Source organism: Condylura cristata, unplaced genomic scaffold (genome assembly GCF_000260355.1).
Source record: "Condylura cristata isolate star-nosed mole 26May11 unplaced genomic scaffold, ConCri1.0 scaffold00023, whole genome shotgun sequence".
In the NCBI taxonomy this organism is placed as follows: domain Eukaryota; kingdom Metazoa; phylum Chordata; class Mammalia; order Eulipotyphla; family Talpidae; genus Condylura; species Condylura cristata.
Window position 1 is genome coordinate 24,441,310 of NW_004567124.1, and position 27,304 is coordinate 24,468,613.

At 35.3% G+C, this 27,304-nt stretch overlaps 1 protein-coding gene across 2 annotated transcripts in view; it reads left to right on the forward strand.

The window, feature by feature from the left end:
* Positions 1–27,304, forward strand: part of TTBK2 (tau tubulin kinase 2) — a 122,145-nt gene that overhangs the window by 60,038 nt on the left and 34,803 nt on the right. For both annotated transcript variants that reach the window (XM_004687872.2, XM_012728667.1), the window contains 5 exons: positions 2,723–2,863; positions 4,269–4,373; positions 17,152–17,217; positions 20,873–20,965; positions 22,171–22,296. In XM_004687872.2, the coding sequence (XP_004687929.1) occupies positions 2,723–2,863; positions 4,269–4,373; positions 17,152–17,217; positions 20,873–20,965; positions 22,171–22,296 (531 nt within the window). The remainder of the gene's footprint in view (positions 1–2,722; positions 2,864–4,268; positions 4,374–17,151; positions 17,218–20,872; positions 20,966–22,170; positions 22,297–27,304) is intronic.

Here is a 27,304-nt window from a genome sequence, read left to right on the forward strand (position 1 = left end):
TGAGTTTCATCAGTTCTCCGTATATTTTTGTGATCAGTCCTTTATCGCTACTTTTGTGTGAGAAAATGTTTTCCCAATTAGTGATCTTTCTTTTTGTTTTTAGTAATGTTTCTTTTGCTGTACATAAGTTAAACCAGAAATTTTTTTTAGATAAAACAAAATTACTGTGTAGGAACATATATTCATGTGTCATCTTTTAAATATCCACATTATAAGTCCATTTGCTAATATTTGCTTAGTTATAATATAGATTTAGGACCATAGGAAGAAATGATTATTAGAAATTAACACTATAAATTCTCTTTCTCTTTTTATTGAGGTAACATTAGTTAACATTGCTGTACCGCTTCCATTTTCTCACTTTGCCTGCCACCAAATGTCCATTTGTTACAGGGAAGGGAGAGGAACAACCCAGAACTCCCAAACCTGCTTGTTCTAAACAAGTTCTGCCATTCTCTGCATCAAGACAAAACTTATCCTAATGCATAAGACCTTCAATGAAAAGAAACTTTAATATAATTAGTGTGCAGTATAGAAAAGGGAAAGGATGGGAAAGAATATGGTTTCCAAACCAAGCACCTGAGGTTACCCACCCCTTGTGGGTAAATGTCCAGCCAAACAGGATTGGCCCAAAGCAAGGCCACTGAGGTCCAGAAAGCCTGCCAAAAGTCTAAGATACCTCCTGGTGGAGATTCATAGAAAAGGATCAGAAACAGCCAGACAGGCCTGGGAGGAAAAGAGCAAAATCAAAATCATGTTGAACACTGCCATTGTTAACCCCTCTCACTGCTAAGCTTTCTTGATAATCAACAAATGGTGAAATAATGCAGTATTTGTCTTTCCTGATTTATTTTACTTGGCATAATCCCCTTGTGGTCCATCCATGCTAAATGGCAAGATTATACCTATCTTTTTCAAAATAAATCACTTATACATCAGCAAATGAACTATAATGTGGACATTTAAAAAGTGATCCATAAATATATGCTCCTACTTAGTTACTTTGGCTGAATAGCATTCTGTTGTATATACGCCACATCATTTTTTATTGCTTTGTTTTGACCAAGTAAAATTTAATTAAGTGATAATTTATAAAAAGAAAAATAATCCTTAGTGAGTACACCCCCTACCCCAACCTGGGGTAAAATTTCTCTCTCTCTCTTTTTTTTTTTTACAGCACATCTTTATCCTTTTTTAAATCATTCCACTTGAGCTGTTTCCGTATCTTTGCTCTTGTGAATAGTATTGCAAGGAACATAGGGGGTGTATATGCCTTTTGAGTTAACATTTTCATATTCTTGAGTAAAGACCCAAAGGTGGATCATATGATAGTTTTTGAACCTCTTTTAATCTGTAGATTCATTTTTTTCTTACAGTTTTCATTTGTTCTTATTGTTACTAACAAAAATGGAGTCATCTGTCATGTAGAAGTTACTGTATTTGTATTTGTTGATTGTTCTTCTTTTGTGTTGTTGTTTAATGTATTCTTCTATCTCCGGGATACTTCAGAGGTGAGTTGTATGCTTCCTGTTACATCATATCAGTAGTCAGTGTCAGGTCTTCTGTCTTTTAGTGAAGTTAAGATTGATTATTGGGGAAAAGAAAAAATATAACTATAACATATAACAACTATCAACTCATCCATTCATTTTAAAGCTCTCATTGGTTTTTCTCCTAGGTTTTATCAGTCCATTAGTAGTCATTGCCTAAGTCTGTTATGTCAATGGGTTGTAAGTATACTATTCTAGTTCTGTCATTTCTTCACTGGTATCTTTGTACAGCACCATGTTAACTATTAGGTTATCATGAGGTATGTTATATATAGGACATACAAGCATAATGATTAATATTTTGCTTTACTTACCAGTTTTCAGAATAGAGTTGTTTCCTAATATTTTCACAAGGAGACTAATGAGTTCATTTTCTTTCTTAAAATTTAATTCTGAATTTATAGATTTAACATGTGGTATGTCTTTCAATCACTGCAGTTGTTTTTCTTTTTAATGTCCAAATTGTCCCATCTTTGGGTAGCAGAATTTCTTCAGACTGATTCATTTGGACAGCACTGGAATACAGCAATCTGTGATAAACGTCCTTACTTTCTGGTCTACAATTATGTAACAATAAAACAGAAATAACAACTTGTATTTAGAGTGCTGTAGGAATTAAATGTAATCATAAATACAATACATTTGACACAAGTTGGATACATCATCCACTGTTTTCATCTACTACTATAAGTGATAGTATATTTCATGTCACTTTTGTTCATATAACAATAAGTAGCATTTATTGAGTACCGAACACATGCCAGACAGTATTCTAAACAACTTTACATGGATACTATGAGGTGTAGGTATTGAAATGTAGAAAAGCTAAGTAGTTTGTATGGGATTTTGTGTTGGGCAGTAACAAAGGATTATTGCGGTAGATATATTTTACATCTTTTCAAATAATCAAGACTATGTTTTGTTATACTATCAGAGACAAAGGACGCATGATGACCCAAAAATATAACACGGTAGAAGACTTGCGGTTATTCTTAAATGTGTTTGAAACATTTTTGCCACTAGTTGAGACTTCTCTTGAGTTGAGGGGTTTATGATTTGAGTAAAATCCTTGTTATTACAATCAAAACAGTTTTTAATGACAAAAGAAAAATTTCCCAGTCTTCTCTCATCACTTTGTGCCACACTTGAAAGTGTTTATTTGGTTTCCACAGGGTCGAAATCTGGCAGATCTACGCCGTAGCCAGTCTCGGGGCACATTCACCATTAGCACTACTCTTCGGTTGGGTAGACAGATTCTGGAGTCTATTGAGAGCATCCATTCTGTGGGATTCTTGCACCGAGACATCAAACCGGTAGGGGGCTTTTCCAGTCAGTGCATAGAATGAGTTTGCATGGTACTCCTAAATTCTTCTAATTGGACACAATAAACTACAAATGTAGCTTTGTATATTTGCTATGATTAAATGCAAAGTAGTATTTTTATTTCTTTGGAAGAAAATGTAACTTTCTGTTTACTATTTACAAAAACAGTTACAAACTACAGTTTATATTCAACAAAAGGGTTGCTCAGCAGCCTTTAAAAATGATTAGTAATTGACAGCTACATTATGTGTGTTAATTGCTAATAACTTAGCCTTACAACTAAAGTCAGTTATTCTTTGGATTTAATTTTCCTGCTGTTGTTTTTAAAAATATACATATATTGTTTGTAGATGTTGGCATTATATTCTTTGAATTACTTCTCAAGTGAGAGAGAAACTGTACTATTAGAAACTGTCAATTGTGAAAGGTCTTATTTTCCTTCTCAGTGCTACTGTAGCAATATATACTGTTCTTTTATATTCTGATTTCCTTAGAAATGTTATTTCTATAACTGTGAAATGCTTTTATTTTACGTTTTTGTTACCCATTTCTAATATAGTGCATTTTTTATAAATTTAACATAAGTTGTTTGGACACCATATCTATCTGTCACTACATGATTTCTAAAATTAGTTAATTTGTGTAAAAATATCAATTAAAATTAACCTTGTGGCTTAGACCTAATGTAATGTAGTACTTCTGTTCTTATTGCAATGCCATTCTAGATATCATTATTTGAGAACTACGAGAAGTTTTAGTTTCCATCAGAAAATTCACTAAATAGAGCTATATTTTGAAATAAAAGTTACCAATTCTATAACTTTGGTTTTTGCCCTTATAAATACCCTTATTACATACCCATCTTTGCGAACTTGTAGCAATTCAATGTTTTATCTATTTTTATTAAAGAAGGAATGCAAGCTACATTTTCCTTAGGTAATCTGTGAAATGCATGTTTAAATTATAATTTTACTTTTATACTTAGTGAAATTCAACTGTAAGATGCTTAAACGAAATTCATTTAAATTTAAGAGGTTTGTACTTTCTTCCATTTAAAAAAGTAGGGATTGCATTATAATCTAAGCAGTGACCTAGAGTAGAATTTCAAGTAATTTAGGACTTCTGATTCCAATTAAATCATTGTTGTGTTGTAGTAACTTTATACAAATGCTTAAATACTTTGCTGTTCAAAGTTTACCTGATCCTAAGCATTAACAGAACTGACAATGAAATTATATATTAATATCCAGTAAAGATCATTGACTAGAACAGTGTATTGGGAACATGTATGATATATAGAATATAAATAGAAGAAAAAATATATAGGAAAGAGAAGATGTAAGGCCTAAGTATTATGAGAATATGTTTGTTTTCTTTCTTTTTTTTTTTTCCTAGTCAAACTTTGCCATGGGTCGCTTTCCTAGTACATGCAGGAAATGTTACATGCTTGATTTTGGCTTGGCACGACAATTTACCAATTCCTGTGGTGACGTCAGACCAGTAAGATTTTCATATTATTATTAAATATTTGAGGATTTAATTAATGTTATTCTTTTTAAAGAAATGGTTAATTATGTATCATTGTGGATGTCATCTAAGAAGTGGCATATAAATTTTATGATTTAATTATAGAATGGCATTTATTTTATTATTGGATGTTGTGGCTTATAAAAACTACATTAGAAGCCAACTTAAAGGGCTCTTATAGTAAGAACTCATACATTAACCCTTAGGATTGTTACTCACCTGACTGGGTCAGTAGCTCAGAAAGCCAGACTTTGACACAGGATTGTTTCCATAAAGGAAGCCCTTTATTAATGGGTGGCACCTGCTATCCTGGAAGAACGGCTGTTAGTGCTCTAGAGAAATTGTCTCTCCCGCTGGTGAGTAAAAGATTATATAGGAGAGATAGGAATGTGAGAAAATGAAGGGAATATGGGAGGGTTTTTTCATCCTCAGGACTGGGAAGGCACAGTCCAGGCTAGGTAGCTAGTGAAAGGATTATTGATGATCTTCCTGGAATAGCTGCTCCGTTCTGTGTTTGCACTTTAAAATGGCCAGTGGGTGGTCATCAGGCACTGATATTATCAGCATCTTTGGTTTCGGTCAAGCAAAGGACTTAGGACTAGGGTTTAGTTTTTGCAACCTGAGGCTCTTAGATTCCATAATTCTTCTGTTTCATTGACTGTGTTTCTCATATACAGAACCCCCATTTGTTTCTTTTTAACATTCTCTTTCCTAGCATTCTCTACTTGATACTACATTATCATCAAACTATCAAGATATCCATTAGTTCTGTGAACATATTTATAATGGTTATTTGAAACATTTCCCTGTTAAATCCGTCAGCTACTCAGTCTCACAGCCAGTTTCCCCACCATTTTTGGTTTATACTTTACTGTTTCTTTACATGACTCATACATTTTTGTTGAAAACTTGGCATTTTAGATCATCTAATCGTTCTTGGTGTTCGCTTTCCAGGACTTGTCATTATTATTTGATGATTTGTTTAATGAAGTTCATTTCTCCTCCTCCCAAAGACATAGTGTTAAATCTTTGTTGTTACTTCTCAGGAAGTGCAGCTTTGCGTTGGCCCACAGTGGTACCTTCTTCACTTTCCCTGTTTGACATACCCAGCTGTTCCACAAATTGCTGGCTGATTGCACTATTGGTCACAGCAGTTCCCTGTGGCATAAATTCCTTGATAAATTGATCAAATTGTAATTTCTAAAATGGTATCAGTTCTGAGGTCAGAATTTGATATTTGTCTTGACCTAACGAAGGCTCCTTCTGATGGCTTGCGTATAGTTTAGGCTATATCTTACGAAGATCTGGGAATCTCCCCCCAATTCCCTTTACCATAGTCTTTCTGAGTGGAGTCTGAGGCTTAATGAGATTAATTCTGTTTGAGATTAGGAGGTATCTTTTTTTTTTTTTTTTAATTCAGACTTTCTTCTGCCGCAAGGCAAAAATCTGTAACCTAGGACTCGAATTGTGGGTGAGGACAGTGGGAAGTTTCTCTCTTAGTGATTTACTCATTTTAGTTGCTGAGCCATGAAACTGAGATGTGTTCCTTAGCCTGGTGTCTTCTTTGCCTCTTCTGGCTTGAAACCACTGCCTCTTGAACTGGGGAGAAGGCTAGTTGGGCTCCAGTATTCTCACATATCTCTTCATTCCATGAGTGTAAGAAAGGAACTTCCACATCTTCAACTATACTTCCCTGGTATTTAGCCTCCACAGCAACTAACAGCTGGCAGGAGAGGAGCTCCCACAGGAAGGAGACTTGGCAGTGAAGGAACCCTGTGCTCTCCGGTGCAGCAGACTTCAGTGGCGCTAATCTGGAAAGGGCAGGGAGGCTCAAATACCAAAGATTCTAGACTTTATATGCAAGTATAAAGTTATAGTTAATAACCCATTGCATCACTAGGTTGGGCCCAAGTAAATCTTTAAAAAAAAAAAGTGGGACACAGAGTCCTTTCCTTCTACCTCTATATTTATTTTCTTAGGTTTCTGTCTCTAATGTTTATCTTCCAAATCATACTGCTTCTGTTTTTGTACTAGTCTCATATGACCACAGTTAGATTTTTTAATTAGTTTTTTTTCCACATTTCACTTGTTCACTTAATTTTTAAAAGTAATATAATAGTTCATTTTTACATCATTTTGTGCATTTTCCCATCTCAGTTGTAATCCCTGTGGACTTCCCAATACCAATTCACCCGTGTGCCATCACCATAGTCCCATGCATTTCCCCCTATTTTGATCCCATTCCCCACTCCACCCCTGTAAAATGTCTCTGGTATATAGTTGTTCATTGTTTTGGTTTTTTTTTTTTCACTTGCTTCCCTCCTGCCCCTGGCCCTTTATGCTCCTGCTATGAATGAAAGCATTTGGTATTTTTCTTTTTGTTTCTTTCTTTTCTTTCTTTCTTTCATTCTTTTGTTCTTTCTTTCTTTCTTCTTTCTTTAAGCATGATCCTTTCCAGTTCCATCCATGTTGCTGCAAAAGGCATGAGTTTATCTTTTTTGATTGCTGAGTATTATTTCACTGTATATATGTACCACATCTTTTTAATCCAGTCATCTACTTTCGGGCATTTGTGTTGATTCGTCTTCCATATTGTAAATAGAGCAGCAACCAAATCTACTCAATTTTTGTGCTGCCCTGATGCTTCTTTCTTAGGTAGCTCTTAGTTTCCAGAATTTCTTTATGCAAATACAATAAATGCAACTTTATGTGCTTACTTTTCCTATTTGACTTAAAAGAAATAGGATATATACATTCTGACTTTTCTTTTTTCACTTAACAGTATATCTAGGGGACCTTCCCACTTTAGAGTATAGCGCGCAGAGCGCTTCTACATTGTTTTTTCAGTTACAAAGTGTATTAGTTATATTGATGTTTTGTCACTTATTTAATAACTTAATCATTCCCCATTGATGAATATTAGATTATTTCTAATTGTAGCTTTCACAAACACTGGTGCAGTGAATGAATTTGTATGACTATTTTTTTGCACATTCAAGTACATACACAAATATATTTGCAGGATAAATTTCCAGAAGTGAAGTTGTTGGTTCAAAGAGATTATATACATTTGTAATTTTAATCGCTGTTGTTTAATTGCTGTTATTTGGGAAACTTTCAAAAGATCATCTATTTCAAGACTCAGTTAAATGTCACCTAGCCTTAAGATTTTCCCTTTTCCCATTAGGCTTTTCTTTCTTGCAAGAAATGGAACTAATTCTTACTGGCCCTAGGGGTTCATAGTACTTTCCTAATGATGTTAATTGTAGTCTGCTTTAGATTAAAGTTATTTGTAAAGATAGCTGTTTTCCTCAGCTGTGTTGACTTTTTTTCCTTGTCTACCTTACATAAGGTGGCTGAGTTTTCTTGACCTGATGTTCTTCTTTGATGAGTCACATCAAGAGCCTCTAAATACCTAATCTCTCTTTACTATGGCAGAAGTCAGGTCAGAGCCAGGCAAGGGATATTCTTAACTGGGAGGTGTTTTCTGGGCTTGCCTTGACTGGAATCCATCAAGGGGAAGTCTGAATGCCCAGTTGACCCTGTACTAGGCTGCAGTTTGGAGATTGTTATCCCGACAGTCTTTAGAATCAAAATAACTTGGCACAAGTATGAGCTACAAAATCATTTTTTGTGTGAGTGAAAGCTCTTGTCAGATAGTGAATATAAATACAATCTCCAAAACATTTTCTGAAAATGGCTGGTAGTAGGCTTTCTATAGGAAATATTCCCTGTAGGAAAATAAACTTCTGACCTAGGATATTCTTGTTAGTCATTATATCTTAGGTAATACTAAGATTTACTATGATTTTTAATGACCAGCTAAAAAAAAATAACAGATTTATATAGATTAGATAAACTTTTGTTTATTGAGACACTATTAAAAAACAGTATCTTTTTTTGTAAATGAAAACATTTATTACCTTTGTATACTTCACTTAGATGCTTAAGAAAACATCCCAAATTTCAAACATTGTAATAAATTTTTATGTATGTAGTTTCTTACTATTGCTGTAAGTTCCATTACTATGTGTAAATAATAAAATAATATTTAAAATAATATTTAAGTTAGCTATTCAAATTACTATATCAGGCACATTATGAGTACATAAAATCTGAACATTCCTTGTACATAAATTAGCAATACACCTAACATCAAGATATTAATATTACTATGTCTGGTTTTATTCTCACAAACTTTTGCTATAATTTTGAAATTTCTAAAGAAATTGTATTCATTAAAGTAATAATAAGGCAATCTTTTTTTTTTTTTTTTTAAGATTTATCTATTTATGCATACAGAACTGGGGTACAGGCCAGAGGTGCAGGGGTGGCGAGAGGCTTCACCAGAGACAGAGTGGGGAGGAGAACAGGCAGATCGAGGAAGTACACTGCTGAGGCGAGCAACGGGTGGGTTAGGAGAGGTCTGCCACGCCATGTGGTCTCCTGCAGGGCAGGTGGGAATTGAACTCATGCGGAAGTTGCTTTAGTTTCTCAGTGTTGTACTTTAATCCGCTGCGCCACCAGGGAGGACCGAATAAGGCAATCTTTTAAAAAACAATATTTTTAAAATAATTAATTCTTAAAACACAAAGCCAAAAGATAATCAAAGGGGCAAGAAAGAATTTCATGAAGAAATAGTTAACTTAAATAGATTAAACATAAATGACAAAATGAGTAAATGGAGGAAGAAGCATATAAAATATATAACAGTTCTGTTGACTATAGATTTTAAAAATAACGTAGTCTTTCTAATTATAAAGATAATTCATGTTAATATCTTGAAATTACTGTTAAAACAATTATCAAGCATCAAATTCGTAAGTTTTCATATTGAACTATAGTGTCATTCGTGAATCTTTAGTTTACTGATCTTGTCAAGGAGTAGAATGGAAGCAACACTGTTTCCATAACACATAATTTGTCAAAAGACCTTCCTTAATGACTTTGTGGCCTAGTAATTCTGTGTCCTTTCACAAGTTACATACTTTGCACTGAGAACCTGTTAGACAAAGACCTTGCTTTCACAGAATTTATATTCCAGTGGAAGTAGATAGATAATAAACATGTAGGTTAAAAGTTCTAAACAAAATTGATTTTAAGTAGCAAAAGTTGTTAGGGAAAAAGTAAAACAGTAAAAAATAGAGTGATGTGACATTGCCAGGGCAGGTAGTATTTTAGATTAGGGGTATTTTTCTTAAGAAGTGACATTTGAGCAAAGGACTTTTTTTTTTTTAACATATATCTGATAGTTTATTTTTACATCATTTTGTGCATTTTTCCATCTCATTTGCAATTCCCTTGGGCTTCCCATCACCAAATCACCCATGTGTCATGACCATAGTCCAGTACATTTCCCTCCCCCCACTGTTTTTGATCCCATTCCCTGCTCCACCCCCACAAAATGTCTCTGGTATATAGCTGTTCATCATTATCATTATTTTCTTGCCTGGTCCGTTATATTCCTGCTATGAGAGAAACCATCTGGAATTTTTCCTTTTCTTTCTGGCTTATTTCACTAAGCATGATCTTTTCCAGTTCCATCCATGTTGCTTTTTTTTTTTTTGGTTGCTGAGTAATATTCCATTGTATATATGTAACACATCTTTTTAATCCAGTCATCCATTTTTGGGCATTTGGGCTGTTTCCATGTCTTTCCAGTTGTAAATAAAGCAGCAATAAACATGGGGTGCAGGTATCTTTTTCAATCAGTGTTTTTGTGTCTTTTGGGTAGGTATGTAGGAGTGGGATTGCTGGGTCGCAGGGAAGCTCCATGTTTAGCAGTTTGAGGAACCTTCAGTTTTCCATAGTGGTTGTGCTAGTTTGCATTCCCATCAGCAGTGCAGGAGAGTTCCTTTTTTTCCACATCCTTGCCAACATTTGTTGTTGCTAGTTGTTTGAAGATGTGCCATTCTCATTGGGGTGAGGTCGTATCTCACTGTGGTTTTAATTTGCATCTCCCTTATTACAAGTGATGTTGAATCTTTTTTCATATGCTTCTTCATCTGCATTTCCTCTTTGGAGAAGTGTCTTTTTAGCTCTTCTGCCCATTTTTTGATGGGGTTGTTCATTTTTGTTGAGTTTCATCAGTTCTCCGTATATTTTTGTGATCAATCCTTTATTGCTAGTTTTGTGTGAGTAAATTTTTTCCCAGTCAGTGGGATGTCTGTTTGTTTTTAGTAATGTCTCTTTTGCTGTACAGAAGCTCTTTAACTTGATGTAGTCCCATCTACTTGTCCTTGCCTTCACTATTGTTGCATTGGGTGCTCTTTTAAGATGCGGCTAAAGTGTATGTCGTGTAGTGTTTGGCCCATCTTTGCTTCCAGGTATTTTCCTGGTTTTTGTTCTTGTGTGTAGGTCTTTAATCCACTTCGAGTTGATTTTTGTGTATGGTGAGAGGTAGTGATCTAGTGTCATTTTTTTTTTGCATATAGCTTCCCAGTTTTCCTAGCACCATTTGCTGAACAAACCTTCTTTGTTCCATTGTATCTTCCTTGCTCCTTTGTCAAAGATTAGCTGTCCATAAACCTGTGGTTTTATATCTGGATTTTCTATCGGAATCCACTGGTCTGTATGTCTGTTCTTGTTCCAGTACCATGCAGTTTTGATTATTAATGCTTTGTAGTATAGCTTGAAGTTTGGGATTGTAATGCCTCCATTCTCCCTAGTAATGAGAGTTTTGGCTATTCGAGGTCTTTTGTTGTTCCATATGAATCTCATCAATATTTTTTCTATTTCTTTCAAGAATGTCATTGAGACTTTTATTGGGATGGCGTTAAATCTATATATCACTTTTGGCAGGATGGCTATTCTGATGATGTTAATTCTCCCGATCCATGAACAGGGGATGTCTTTCCATTTCATGGTGCCTTCTTGAATTTCTTTTAACAGTGTTTTGTAATTTTCTTTGTATAGGTCTTTTACCTCCTTTGTTAGGTTGATTTCCAGGTATTTGATTCTTTTTGTTTTAATTGAAAAGGGGATGGTTTTTTAAAATTTCTGTTTCTTCTGATTGGTTGTATATAGAAAGGCCTCAGATTTTTGTGTTGATTTTATATCCTGCTACCTTGCTAAACTGGTGGATGGTTTTGATTAGTTTCTCTGTGGAGTTTGTAGGGTTTTCCATGTAGATTAACATATCATCTGAAAATAAGGACAGTTTTGCTTCTTCTTTCCCTATTTGGGTTCCTTGTATGTCTTTTTTCTGACTTATTGCTCTGGCTACAACTTTCAATGTTATGTTGAAGAGCAGTGGCAATAGTGGACATCCTTGTCTTGTTCCTGATCTCAAGGGAAAGGCTTTCAGCTTTTCTCCGTTGAGGATATTATCGGCTGTGGGTTTTATCATGTTGAGGTATGTTTCTATTCCAAGGATTTCAAGGGCTTTAAACATAAATGGGTGTTGAACTTCGTCAAATGCCTTCTCCACATCTATTGATATGATTATGTGGTTTTTATTTTTCTGATGGTTGATGTGATGGATTACATTAATTGATTTTCTGATGTTGAACCATCCTTGTGCTCCTGGGATAAAGCCCACTTGGTCATCTTGTATTATTCTTTTAATGCATTGTTGGATTCTGTTAGCTAAGATTTTGTTGAGGATTTTTGCATCAATATTCATTAGGGAGATTGGTCTGCAGTTTTCTTTTTGGGTGTTTTCTTTGTTAGGTTTTGGTATTAGTGTGATAATGGCTTCATAGAAAGTATGTGGTAGTTTTCCTTCTTTTTCAATTTTTTGTACTGTGTAGAATAGGCACTAGTTCTTTTCTGAACGTTCATTAAAATTCATTTGTAAATCCATCTGGTCCTGGCTTTTACTTTGGGGGAGGGTTTTGATTACTTCTTCAGTTCTCTTGCTTGTAATTAGTCTGTTTAGTTGTTCTATTTCTTCTTTATCTAGCTTTGGGTGCTTTATAGAGTTGTAGGAATTTGTCCATTTCTGCTAAATTGTCCAACTTATTTGCATATAGTTGCTGATAGTATTCTCTGATTATTCTTTTGATTTCTGCTGGATCTGTTGTGATTTCTCCTCTTTCATTTATGATTCTGTTTATTTGTGCTTTCTCTTATTTTTTCTTTGTGAGCCTGGCTAGTGGCATATCTTGTTTATTTTTTCAAAGAACTAACTTTGGTTTCATTGACTTTTTTGGACTGTTTTTCTAACATCCATTTCATTTATTTCTGATTTGATGTTTATTATTTTCTGTCTTCTACTGGCTTTTGGGTTATTTTGTTGTTCTTTTTCCAGTTCTAAAGGTAGAACATTAGGTTGTTTCTTTGAGTTATTTCTTGTTTCTTTATGTGGGCCTGTAATGCTATATATTTTCCTCTTATAACTGCTTTTAATGTGTCCCATAAGTTTTGGACATTTGTGTCGTTGTTGTCGTTCTTCTCCAGGTATTTTTTAATTTCTTATTTGATTTCCTTATTGATCCAGCGGTCCTCCAGCAGTGAGGGTTTCAGTCTCCACGTGGTAGGTGGGTTTCTTGTCTTCCTCATATGGTTTATTTCTAGTTTGATTCCTTCATGCTCAGAGGAAAAAGTTGGTATGATTTTGATCTTAGTGTATCTATTGGTATTTATCTTATGGTTCAGTATGTGGTCAGTCTTAGAGAATGATCCATGTGGGCTTGAGAAAAAATGTGTACTTAGATTTTTTTGGGTGCAGTATTCTATAGATGTCTGTTAGACCCTTGTTCATGGCTTTAGTGTCTTTGCTTATTTTTTGTCTTGTTGATCTGTTCATTGTTGAGAGTGGTGTGTTGAAGTCTCCTACTCTGTGTGTATTTTCTCTGATATACGTTTTCATAGATGACAGTAGTTTCCTGATATATTTTGGTGCTTCTTCATTTGGTTTATATATGTTGATGATTGTTATGTCTTCTTCTTGTATTGTCTGCTTAATCATAATGTAGTGGCTTTCTGTGTCTCTTTCAACCTTTTTTAGTTTGAAGTCTATTTTATCTAATGTAAGTATAGCTGTTCCTGCCTTCTTTTTTGGTCCATTTGCTTGTAGAACTATTTTCCATCCTTTTATTTTCAATCTGTTTTTATCTTTTGCAATTAGATGTGTTTCCTGCAGACAGCAGAACGTTGAGATGTTTTTATCCATCCTGCAACTCTGTGTCTTTTTATTGATGAGTTTAAGCCATTTGCATTTAGAGATAATATTGATATGCTGGCACCTACATTTGCCATTTTGGTCGTTTTGTATTTTTGTTCTTTGTTTTGAACTGTTCTTGTTTATTCTTCTGTTGGATTTGGTTTGAGGGCTTCTTGTAGCATTTTTGGAGTGGGGGTTTAGTCTTGACAGAATTGTGGAGTTTCTGTCTGAAAATGTCCATATTCTTTCTTCATAGAGGAAGGAGAGCTTCTCAGGATAGCGTATTCTTGGTTGGCATTTAATGCTTTGGAGTTTGTTGAGTATGTCCCTCCACTCTCTTCTTGTCCATAGTGTTTCTTCAGAGAAGTCTGATGTCATCCAGATTGGTTTCCCTTTATAGATTGTTTCTTCCCTCTTGTCATTCTCATTATCTTTTCCTTGTCTTATATTCTTGGTAGTTTTACCATGATGTTTCCTGCTGTATTTCTCCTGTCGTCATGGTAGTTTGGTGTTCTTCTTGCTTCTTGGATATCTGCTTTCATCTCCTTCATATTAAGGAAGTTCTCTTCTATTATTTCTGTGTATATTTCCTCGATTCCTTGGCCTTTCTCTTCACCTTCCGGGATACCGGTAACTCTGATATTTCCTTTCCTAATGGTGTCAGATAGCTCTTGAAGTGTTTCTTCATTCCTTTTCCTTTTTATTTCTCTTTCTGTTTTAATTCTCATTATTTCTGCGTCTTCGAGGGAGCTGATTTCGTTCTTCCATTTCATCTATTCTATTTTCATTTCCCAGCATTCTTTATCTCCTGTAGTGGCCTTTTCATCTCCTGCTTTTCTTTTTTTAATGTCTCATTTTCTTTCTTCAGTTCGTTGATTGCTTGTCACATATCATTTTTTCTTTTTCATTTCTTTCATTCATTTGCATTCTTGAACTCCTTGATGGCTTGCCTCATTTCATTTTTTCCCTTCTCATCTTCTTTTAGTTGTTTATCATGATGAACCTGAATTCTCTATCTGGTAGGCTGAGCAGTTCTTATATTTCCTTGGTGGTTTCTGCTGACTGATATTTTTGTAGTGAATTTTCCCCCTGTGGTCTTGCTTGAATATTTGTTTGTCTTCTTTTCCCTGTCATGTATTTTCTAATATTTTCTATTCGTTGAGACATGGTGTTGCTGTTATTGACCGGCATTCTTTCTGGATGTTCTTTCTGGAATGGCAGAGTGACTTCCAGACTCTTCAGTTGTGGAGGGTATTCTGAGCCTTGTTTTGTTTCAGTATCTCCTGTTTTTCCAGCCTCTACTGTGTGAAATTATGTCTGTCATCTCTGCCAATGATAATCAGGGGTCTCTTGTGGTGTTCAGCTTCTTCTGGTAACTCGTTGAGTCCTTGTCTCTGGAAGGTACCTGTTGACCTTTGTAGCCTTCTGATATCCAGGGTTCCCTCTTTGCTTGGATGCAGCCAGGGGGGTGGGGTACATGAGGAGTTTTGCAGCTGGGCCTGTGGTTGAGCCTGTCACTGATTTTGTTTATTTTCTGAGCACTGTGAACCTTGCAAGGCAGTGCCTTACTGGCTCACAAGTCTTCCGGCAACTGCTGTTCAGTGACACCTTGAGTCCTAATTCTGCACACCCTCCAGTTATGCAGGCTGTCAATCCTCCCTCAAGGTCTCCAGGATTCTTTGTGCCCACTCTGTGCAGTCTCCTCCTAAGCAATCTTTCCCTACCACTTGGGGGAGTGTTAATGGGCCTGTTTTTGATTCAGTCTAACCGTTTCTGTCCCACTTTTGTCTCAGGGGCTTTGTGAACTTCCTGGCCCCACCTTAGTGACTAATGCCAGGAACAAGCCTCCAGGCCTATGCTGTAGGGGTGGGTAAAAGGGTTGTAAGCCTTGCAGCTGTCCCAGTCATGGGATCACCAGATTTTCCTCTCCACCTCCCGGACTCTGTGTGCCCACTTGTGCAGTCTTTTCCCACAGCTTGGGTTCCACTCACCCAGCCAAGTGAGCAGGAAGCCTCCATCAGCCGCACTGGAGTCTGGGGGCTCCCGGATGGGAGTTGCAGTTCCATTTATCCTGTCTGTGGCGCTTGTGGATAGGAGTTCCCTTATCGGAACATCCCAATTGCCAATTCTTCCTAAGTTATCTTCCTTCCAGTGAGTCCTGGGTATTCTCATTTGGGTTGAAACTCGTAGCATGTAAGTCTATAATTTGTTTTTATATATTTCTGTGCGAGCTTGGAGGAGCTTTCAGCGTCTTTACTCTGCCGCCATCTTGCCTGTTCCTGAGCTCGAGCAAAGCACTTTTATGGAATAAAAAGTTAGCCATTGGAAGCATGCAAGAAGATGGCATCCCAGTTGGAGAGAATAACAAGTAGAAAGTCTTAGCTAGAAACAAAATTGGTCATAGGAGAAACCAAAAGTAAAGATATTTTGCACTAAGGTCAGTGCAGGATCACAGAAGATCTTCTAGGTCAAGCAAGAAAAAGCTGGATTTTATTTTGAGTTCTCTGAGAACGAGATCATGTATAGTTAATTCATGTTTAGATTTATTCCTAATGCGTGGCATATAATAAGTACCTAATAACTTGAAATTTGTAAATGTATGAGTTATATATACAGGGAAGACTACAAATTACCATCATCTTCAAATTCACTTTGAATGAAAAACCAAGACACAATTAGATGATCTGAAACCTCCTCATGTTATTAATATATTTATGTGTAAAAATCAGCTAAATATTAAAATATAAAAATGATGGTTAATACGATTCTGGGTATATGAAAGCATTTGGTGCTTTGAATGTACAAAGTTTTATGTTGTCATAAATCTCACTTTATTTTAAAATGTAGAAAGGAAATACTGGGACTCATTGATAACTAAGTAATTAGTGTTTTTTTCAAAGATGATTTAGCAATGCTCTGGCTCTAATTTTCTGTAGTTTCACAATAAAAAGTTAGAAATTTAGTTTGTGTGTGTGTGTGTGTGTGTGTATTTTTTTTTTAAGATTTATTTATTTATTCATGCAGAACTGGGGTACAGGCCAGAGATGCGGAGGGTGAGAGGATTCACCAGAGATAGAGTGGGGAGCAGAACAGGCAGATCTATGAAGTACACTGCTGAGGGGAGCAGCGGGCGGGTCAGGAGAGGTCTGCCACGCCATGTGGTCACCTCCAGGGCAGGCAGGAATCGAACTCATGCGGAAGTGGCTTAAGCTTCTTAGTGCTGTGCTTTAACCTGCTGCGCCACCAGGGAGGGCCCGTGTGTGTGTATTTTTAAGATTTGTTTTCATTTATTTATGCCTGTAAGAGCTAGGGATTGGGCCAGAAGTGTGGGGTGTGTGAGGATTCATCAGAGACAGAGTGGGGAGCAGAAAAAGCATATTGACTGGCATACGCTGTTGAAGGGAGCAGCTGGTGAGACAGGAGAGGTCTGCTGTGCTATGTGGGTCAGTTCCCTGGCCGGGGATCAAACTCATGTCACAGTGGCTGGTGGTAGATTGATAGTTCTGAGACTTTAACTACTGCACCACAAGGGTTTAATTGTGACAATAATAACCATTGTTCTAACCTCTACTTCATGGGCTCAAGTATGTTGAATCTCTTCCTATTTGAAGCTCGTTTTTAATTATTTGCTTGGTTTTGTTGTAGCCTCGAGCTGTGGCGGGCTTTCGAGGAACAGTTCGTTATGCATCAATCAATGCTCATCGGAACAGGGTAGGTATTTGAACTAGAGTCTTAATCTGTATAAGCATGCTGAGGGATTAAATCAAATTGAATTCTTTACATGAAGAGTACACAGGTGTGTGTTCATTTATTTGTCCTTCAAAAGAAGTTTTTCCACAGTTAATTCTCTTACCTCTTTTTTAAATGTTTTTTTCAATTACAAATTTGCCAATTCTTGTTGAAAAATCATCTTTCAGAACACCATTAAGCAAATCTGTAACTTGAAAGCAAAAAAAAAAGCACAGGTGTGGAATGTCTTGGGAACAAAGAAAAAGGCATCAGTAATACAAATTGTGGCAAGGGCTTCAGTGGATAATAGAAAAATAAAAAATAAAATTGGGGTCCTCCCTAGTGGCACAAGGAATTGAAGTGCAACACTATGAGGCTGTCTGCAGCCACTGCAGCATGAATTCGATCCCCAGCCAGGAACCTGACCCTTATGGTGAGGCAGACCTTTTCTGACCTGCCTGCTACTCCCCTCAGCAGTGTATTTTAGTACATCTGCCTGTTCTGCTCCCCACTCTGACTCTGGTGAAATCCCTTATCCCCCAACACGCATACCTCTGGCCTGTACCCCAGTTCTTATATACATAAATAAATAAATATTTTTTAAAAATTAGATTTGCCAGTAAAGATAATTGTTAAGAGTGTACATGTGTCTATGAGGAATCTTCTGTCCTCATTTTAGATGTAGTAAGCATTAATGAATTTAATGTAAAATTTTAAAGAAGTAAAACATCTCTGTTTTCATTCAAGAAGTTATTGGGAAATATTATACCATTAATACCTAGTGAAATGTAAGGGTCTTTATTTTGTCATTAATCTGTGATGTCTCTTTTCTATTAAAGCATTTGTTGTGTCATGAAATTTAAATTTTTAAAGCAACTTAAAAATTTTTATCTTCTTAAATTATACTTTTCAGCTCAATTTTAAACTTTCTGTAATATTTTGCTGTGCTGTGATACTTTTTTCTCACCTAGAACCTTAACTGTGAGCATTTCAGATATTTTATGGATTCTCAGACCTTGAACTCTTTCTTAACTAAGAAATCTAACATGTGATTGATACCTAGATAAAATAAAGAGAAATATTTTCTTGATTTGTATTTCCTTATTTCTGCTCTTCAAAGCCAAAATTGCTTTAATGAAAAATTGACCTATGTTAAATATAATAGAAGGAGTATGCTGTGGTCTTACATCCTTCTAATGATGTAAGATTATAATTTGAAAATAGGAAAAAAATTTTATCAGTCAGTAGCACTCACTAAGGATTTTAACTCATTGGCTTTATTCAGTGTTGCTTTATTTTTGGCATCTAGTCATCTATTATATTGTGAAGGGAAAGTACTCTTTATTTTCCAAATGTATTCTTAGACATTTTTAGAAGAACTAGGCTTTCTAATTAGTTCCGTTAAAGACTTAAATCAGCATTGCAGTCTTTGAAATAAGACATTTTTTTTGAGATAAGTATAAACATTTTCAGAGATCATAAAAGCTATACAAATGTTTTCATAATAACTACTAGAAAGAGATTATATATTTTCATTTTAAAAGTAGAATTTATTTGAAGAGTTTGTTCAAGAAAACTCCTTATCATAGAATCCTCTGACAAGCCGATTATTATTTCTTATTCATGGAACCTTTGTAGGTAAATTTGATAGTTTAACAGAGTACTTTTTAATCTTTATTTTCTACTCCCAATACATCTGTAGACTGCTTTACACAGTAACATAGCATCATAATGATTGTCAGTTTATGTGGTGACATAGGACTACAGCTAGTAGAACCTTCAGAAGTTCTCTAAGATTTCCCAAATAATCCTTTCTTAAATACTCTGCAACCCTGATTTGGTAATTCCTAAAAATAATTTACTCCATTTCCATTATTTTTGTACCTTGATCTTGTAACTTTTAACATGAATAATTCCCAAATAATGCAATTAATTTTCAAAATATTTGAAGTCTGTTCATTTTATGTTAAATTGTTTACTTTCTATTTATCTTTCCTTGATTACTTTCATTATTTTCTCTTTGTCTTTGGTATCCTGTTGGCATTCAGTTGTGCTTAAATGGATTTCATTATATTTATTCTGTTTGGGATTTGTTCTACTTCCTAATTCTGATGTTCATGTCATTCATGGTTCCTGGAAGATTTTCATACATAGTTTCATTAAATATTGCTGTTATGCCGCTATCTCAATATGCGTTTTTGTTTTTGTTTTTGTTTTTGTTTTTCCAATCTCCATGAAATGTATGTTAGACTTTGTTCTGTCTGCCAGGTATCTTAAAGTCACTCTTAGACTTTTTTTGACTCTTTGTGTCTGTTGTATTCCGGGTAATTTCCTCAGCTCGGTCTTGCAGTTCATTAGTTCTTTTCTTTGTGTTGTGTTTGACTTTTTAAACTGTTCATTGAGTTTTTAGTTTCTATAATTTTCCTTTTTATTTCTAGGTCCTCTTTCTTTTCATTTTCCAAATTTATTTATTTATTTATTTTTGACTAGAGTGTGGTCAAAGAATTCTGTTATAACAATAAAAAAATCCTTATATTCTTTATCATTATTTCATTTCTGAAACTCTTGGTTATCTAATTCTTTTCTTTATAGTTTCTCTTGTTAACTTATTGTAGCCTGCTTCCTTATATAACTTTTCAATATTGAATAATGAGCTTATATTTGGTGGGACTTTTTCTGTAAGGCTTCTGTGAAGCCTGATTTTAAGTATGCTTTTATCGCAAGAGAATTTTCATTTTATTTCATTTCTGTAGGATATGATCACAGAGAAAGCACTTAAAACTGGTTTCTGGGCTTTGCTTCCACAGGCCACACAAGTGGTATAAATTTAAACTCCAGATATGGATGAGGGACGAGCCTATTGGAAATCCTCAGAAAACAAAACAAAAAACTTAACTACTTTGTCTCTCTGATGGTGGCTAAATTTTACAGAGAAAGTGTTATTGCAGAATCATATATACACCAAATAACCCTTTGAAATTCCTAGCTTTATGGAAAAGGTGGAAAGTGAGAGATGTAAGTGTCTTTAGTTCTAACTTCTGTCCTGTATAGACTCACTGCTTTTAAACCTGTTCACTCCCTGATTGATAAAACCTGAAACAAAAGTTCCCAAACAGCCATTGTCACAGCCTCAGCAGCAACTTGCTTACTTGCTTTCTTACTTTGGTTCATTGGATTTCCTTCTTTTAATTTGTGGTTAAAAAAAAATGACATTAAGCTTACCATCTTAAATGTACAATTCAATAGTGTTAACATTGTTCACATTGTGTAAGAAATTTCTAAAACGTATCTTTTCAATACTGAAATTGTGTACACTAAACATTAACTCTTTCAACCTCTTCCTCTAGCCCATGACAATCACCTTTCCTCCTTAACTCATTTGTTAATATTATGTTAATTATTTCCAGTATTTCTGAGTTTTGGGGTGTTCCTATATCAAAGTTTTCTAATATATCGGTTCTGCTATATAAATTGCTAAAGCTGTATAGTTTTTATAGATATGTTTACCAGGTAATTTGTTGAAAAATAATTACATTTTTTAGTCATAGTAAGTGGAAACTCAATGGTTAGGTCTTAGTATAGTCCACTCACAAGGAGTAGTAATGTAATATGACTGAATTCTGTTTCGCTTATGAAGGAAATGGGAAGACATGATGACCTTTGGTCCTTATTCTACATGTTGGTGGAATTTGTGGTTGGTCAGCTACCTTGGAGAAAAATAAAGGACAAGGTAATTTTAGAAATGGAAATATAGGGGAAAAGATAAAAAATTTCTCCTGTGTAGTCATTTGTTAAGAATAATTTACGTATGAGAAATATACTTACACTTAAAAAAATATACATTCACGGACCCTCCCTGGTGGCACAGCGGGTTAAAGCACAGCACTAAGAAGCTAAAGTCACTTCAGCATGATTTTGATCTCCATCCCAGAGGTGACCAACATGGCATGGCAGACCTTTCCTGGCCACCCGCCCGCTGCCTCCCTCAACAGTGTACTTTGTTGGTCTGCCTGTTCTGCTCCCCATTCTGTCTCTCATGAATCCTCTCACCGCCCCTGGACCTCTGGCCTGTACCCCCAGTTCTGTATGCATAAACAAAATAAATCTAAAAAATACATATACACACATTCACTTTTACTATGTCCCAATATGTACATTTTTCTCTGTGTTAGTAGAGATCAAAATTAATGTTACTACTTTTTCTAGGTACATGGAGAATAGATACAAAGTACAATCATTGTTTTTGACTTTATTTCCAGTATTCCCTCTTAGCTTTATTTTCACTGTTCTTTCAACTTTTAATAAATTGATTATGGTTTTAGTGTTTGTTGCAGTACATTGTTTGATTCAAAAATTAAAAATGTGGTAGTAGATCCCTCCCTGCTGGTGCAATGCATTAAAGAGTGGCACTATGAAGCTACTGGCAGCCACTGCAGCACAAATTCAGTTCCCAGCCAGGGAAGGTGACCCACATGACTCGGCAGACCTTTCTTGACCTGCCAGCTGCTTCCCTCAGCAATGAATTTCAGTCAGTTATCTGTTCTGCTCCCTACTCTGTCTCTGGTTAATCCTCTCACCACCACCTGCATCTATGGCCTGTGCCCCAGTTCTTATATGCATGCATCAGTAAATCTTTTTAAACATTTTAAAAAATGTGGTAGTAAAGAAAAGCAGTCAGATTTAACATCAACTCTTTTAATTAGGAGCCTCTCAATTCTTTGGTGCAAAACTCTTACCCAGCTGGTTTTATATTATAGTACTCCAACCCCTCTAATGCAGTGTGTATTAAGCTGTTGTATAAGACCTCAGCTTTTGCTTTATGCTTAATTACTTAATTAATCACTATCTCATGCCCTATTATATACTGGTGAGATGCTCTTAATATGTCCCTGCCAAGAGAAGTTTACTTTGTTTCCTTTTATCTTTACATCCCAGGAGCAAGTAGGCTCTATTAAGGAGAGATATGATCACCGGCTTATGTTGAAACATCTCCCTCCAGAGTTTAGTGTCTTTCTGGATCACATCTCCTCTTTGGATTATTTTACCAAACCAGACTACCAGGTGAGTAGTCTTTGTGAATTCTGTGCATTAATTCTCTTTTGCATAGCCTTTGGTTTCATTCATTGTATTTTTGAGGGTGTTTTAAATGAATATGGAGTGTCCCTAGAATGATACTATTTTAGTATGTTCTGAGAAATATGGTGAAATTAACAAAGATGAAGTATCATTGTGTATGTGTATGTTTCCTCCCTTCTACATGAACATGCTTCATTAAAGTTTTAGATCTATTCATCATGTGATAGATTGTTCTTTCCTGCTATGATTCATCTGGTCTGTAGAACTAATGATAGTTCATTTGTGTAAGTCCTGTAGCTAAATGTTGACCCAAAGGAAATGTCCAGCTAGCTAATGTATCTGTCAAGGGTTTAAGGGCAGTATAGCATATGTTAAAATGTTTAAGACAACAGTCAATCGAGATTATTGGCTCCACTTTGTCTGTGTTCAGTGAATCATTTCCTTAGTGCATCAGTTAATGGGTCTTTTAAGGATTGAATAGACTTACCACAAATTGCATCCCTAACTCCTGTCAGCTATAATTCAGAAGCTTCTGTTCTTAGGAAGAACTTGGTCAAAGCTTAATGTAAAATAACAACTACCACTGAAAATACAAATAAACACAAATACAATGATTAACAATATTTATGTATCATTTTTATCTCTAAAGTGCAATATTGCCTGTTAATGGAAGTATTACTTTCCAAAGTGTTGTCAGTGTTGCCCAATCAAAAGGCTATCTATAGCATAGCAGTCATATTTGCATATAATAATTACTTCTCTGAAATTGCAGGTTTTGTATAAGACATAAACAGGATTTTAAAAAGACAGGTAACATACAGCTTTGGATCCTCAGAGATGTTAATGGGAGAGCTTACTGTCTTTTCTCTCTTGTTCTTATATAGCCTAACACATGAAGGAAATACGTTGTATGTAAATTGCTTTGGAATGTTTTCTTATATTTACATCTTACATATATTTCCTGAAATACAGAGTCCATGCTACTTGAAACAAATAAAATTATACCTGTAAGACCAGATTCAAGAAGAGCTAGAATATATTCCAGCTTTCCTTTGGCTTTTTTTTTTTTTAAATCATATTCTCTGCTTAGTTATGTCTGCAATCTGAAGATTCATATTTACCAGCTGACGTTTGAAACTTAGACCTACAATTACTTTAATGTAATGAATTACTGTTCTCAAGTTTTTTATTTGGACATTTTCTTAGAGGATTCTCTGTGTTTCTGTCACATGATAACAAAAGAAAATAGAGTAATTTTCTTATTTTTGGAAAAGAGAGGACAGGAAAAATACTTTCTTTGTTTCACAGGGTCTGTGAATAATTTGTTTTTTCTTGCTCTTTTATCTTTCATAAGCAGTAAGGGGGCAGAAGACAAGATGGTGGGGGAGAAGGGTAATTAGGAAAAAGATGTTGATGTGAATGACTAGTTGGTGTAAGTCACTGGTACCAGTACACCATCAAGTCCAAAAAGGTCTGAACTTTATAGCTTGTGTTTCTTGCTTTTCTCACAGAGCCCTAGTACAGTCTTTATTTTGAGAAAAATTACTCTATAAGATTCAGAATGCTCTTATTAAAACTTAATGTTGTCCATATGGTTAACTTTGCAGTTTGGAATTCATACACCTAAGTTGAGTTTAATTACCAAAATTTCAAAATTCAAATTTTAAAATTTTAAATTCCTCATTGAGTAATCAGTGTAATTAAAATCAATAAACTTCAATCAGTAACAAGTAAAAAACAAATCAAAACTCAATATTTGGTGTAACTGTTTCCCTAGTTACATCAAAAGTCCAGTAACTTATGTCTCAGTTTGGCTAATTCTGAGTAAGACATAAGTGAATGTATTTTATTATCAAAGTATTAAATGATGCACTTTCACTTTGAATGTCTATATATTATAAATCTTTAAAAATTACTATTTTTTTTAACCACAGAACATTATTAGCTTAACAAGTTGCACATGGCCAATACCTCATTTAGTATCCTGATGTGCTACTGCTCACTTTGACCTAGAGAAGAGCTTTTATGTTCTCTGCCAGTGATCTTTTGTGTTTCTGTTAGAGTAAAGGCTGACTTGTTCTTGCAAAATGCCATGATGTCTTGGGAAAATATCAAAGTTTATCAGTATGTAGTATTGTATTTATGTATAAGATGTCTCCCTGGTTGACTCTAAAGTTCTGAAGGCACAACTATACCTTACTTTATTTTTTTATTGAGGTATCATTAATTTATAACACTGTGAATCATTAATTTACAACATGATTTAGATGTAGGTTCATACCACTTCAGATAACTGTTTACCACATTATACCCACCACCAAGTCTCCATTTATCCCACACTATCCTGGCATTATACTTGACTAAATTTTCTTTTTCTTTTTTTTTTCCCTGCAAATTATGTTTATTGAAGTAAAGTAGGTTTACAACTTTGTACCTGCTCTGGAGGTTATAGGTGCAAACCTCCAACACCTTGCCCACCACCAATGTCCTAACAGTTCTCCACCTTGTCCCAATGGGCCCTTTCTCACTCATAACCTGTCACCCTCCTCCTCTGCTTGCCTCAGTTTTGTAGCTAGATGTTAAATAATTTATTATTGATTTGGCTTTGATTGATCCTTTATTATGTTTGTCTACATTCCACCTATAAGTGACACCATCCTGTATCTGTCTTTGTCTTTCTGACTTACTTTGTTAACACTATCCTCTCAGTTCCATCCATGTCAGAAGTGTATATACATGTGTACATGTATACCATGTATTTCTGATCTACTCCTCTGTCCTTAAGCATTTCTGACACCTAAACTTTTTGCAAGTTTTTTTTAAAGATGTATTTATTTATGCATACAGAGCTGGGGTACAGGTCAGAAGTGCAGAGGCAGTGAGAGGATTCACCAGAAACAGAGTGGGGACCAGAATAGGCCGACTGGCAAAGTACACTGCTGAGGGGAGCAGCAGACGGGTCAGGAGAGGTCTGCCATGCCATGTGGATCACTGCCGGGGTGAAGTGCTTGTGCTGAAGTGGCTTTAGTTTCTTAGTGCTGTGCTTTAACCCGCTGCAATTTTTAACAAATTTTTAACAAATGTTAATTAAGTTGAATCAAATCTTAGTTTGCCCAGTAGTCTCCTCCTCACAAGATATAGGGAAAATCTGTGAGTAATGCATAAGTACTTTAAAACTAAAGGTAAAGTTATCAGACTGTAGCCAGTATTAAAGCAGATATCTTATTATGAATATTGTTTTTATTCTTACATTCTGAAAGAGTGTTGGCAATGATAGAAACAAAAAAATGCTGGACCTTGAATCTCCTTGTGTGATAGTATTGCACACACACACAAAGTTATGAAATTGTATAGGCTCTGAATTGTAAGAGTCATTTTCTTGGTTTTGATATTGTACTCTAGCAGTTTAAAGGTAACACTTTTGAACAGCTAAGCAAAGAAGACTTCTCTGTATTGTTCTTGCTACTTCCTATGAATCTTTGTCTCTAATTAAAAGTAAAAAAAGTATTTGACCAACATTTCCAGAAATGTACGTGGAGTGATAAAAATCATTCAGTGTTGTTGTGGATATCTTGTAGTTTAAATAAGTAGTTTTAACGTGTCTTGAGAAAGAAAAATATCTCTAAGGGATACCTAGGAAAATCTTGAATTCCACCACAGTATCCCACAGTAATCTATCTGTGGTAATAATATCACCATTTAACAGGAAACGAAGATAGCAACATTAGATTAGCTGAAGAAGACCCCTGTGGTGCCTTTACACACGTTGTTACAGTGATGACATATAGTAATGTCGCAATAATACTTGGGGAATATTATTATCCTTTTCTTACTAGAAACTTATTTGAGACATGCTGCCTGGGAAAACTGGTAGTGCTAGAGGAGGCATCTGAGCCTATGTCTCACTCAGGAGGCCCACATTTTTCACTTTACCATCCTGCCTTCCTGAAAGAGGTGGCTACAAATACAGTAAGCACCTAATAAAAGTGCAGTGAAAGAGCTAAAAAGTTATATGAATAAATATAAATAAATATCAGTAGTAGGATCACATGATCTTGATATAAGAGCACAAAAGACACCTTTACTAGTGTGTTCACGTTTTGTTAAGCATATCGAGAACACTAATGAAACACATAAATATACACTCTGCTGGTGAGCCTGAAACTGAACTGTGTGTATATTAGCAAGCTGCACGTCACTAAAGTTAGAAGATACAAGGATATCCAGAATTGACCAATCTTCATTAATCTTGTTAGTATACTTTCCAGGATTAGGAATTGGATTATTTGAATAGAGATTACAGCAGACTGCAACAGGTTTCCCTGCTTTCAGATCCCCTGATTCTGATAACACTGGAGTTAATTTTTTCAGAAAACATATACTGGTTGCTTGTAAAGTAAACAAAAGATTGAACTAGAGAACACAAAGGAAGACCCTTCTATACAATTATGGGTAAGGAAATGTATTTCTCTAAAATTACCATTTAAGCCAAACCCAATAAGGCCCAATATTGGCTACATAAAGAGCAAAAAATAAGGGAAGAGTGTTAATAGTTCTGATTCAAAAAGGAATAGAAAGAAAATAAATGTGGCCAAAACATAAGGAGATAGAATATTTTGAGATGAGACTAGAAAGAGGCTGAGACCAGATGATACAGAGCCTTTCAGGCCTTTTAGGAGTTTGGGTTTTATTCTGAGTGCAGCAGCGTGCTTTGGAAGTCTTAATAAACAGGAGAATAGTTATCCAGTTTTAAGGGGACTACTTCTGCAGTTTGTAGCATTTATATGAGACAAAGACGAATTAGAGACTCCTTAAAAGGCTACTGGGATAGGGTGAGCTAAGCCTTTGGAAAGAAAGAAATACAAAAAAATACCTGTTCAATACCTCAAAGGTGTAATGGTTTCTCTAGTTTTGGGAGTATAGCTTCACACCTTGATTTGTTCCCACCGCTAAATTCCTCGTGCCGTTCAACACTATGCATGTTTTGACACTG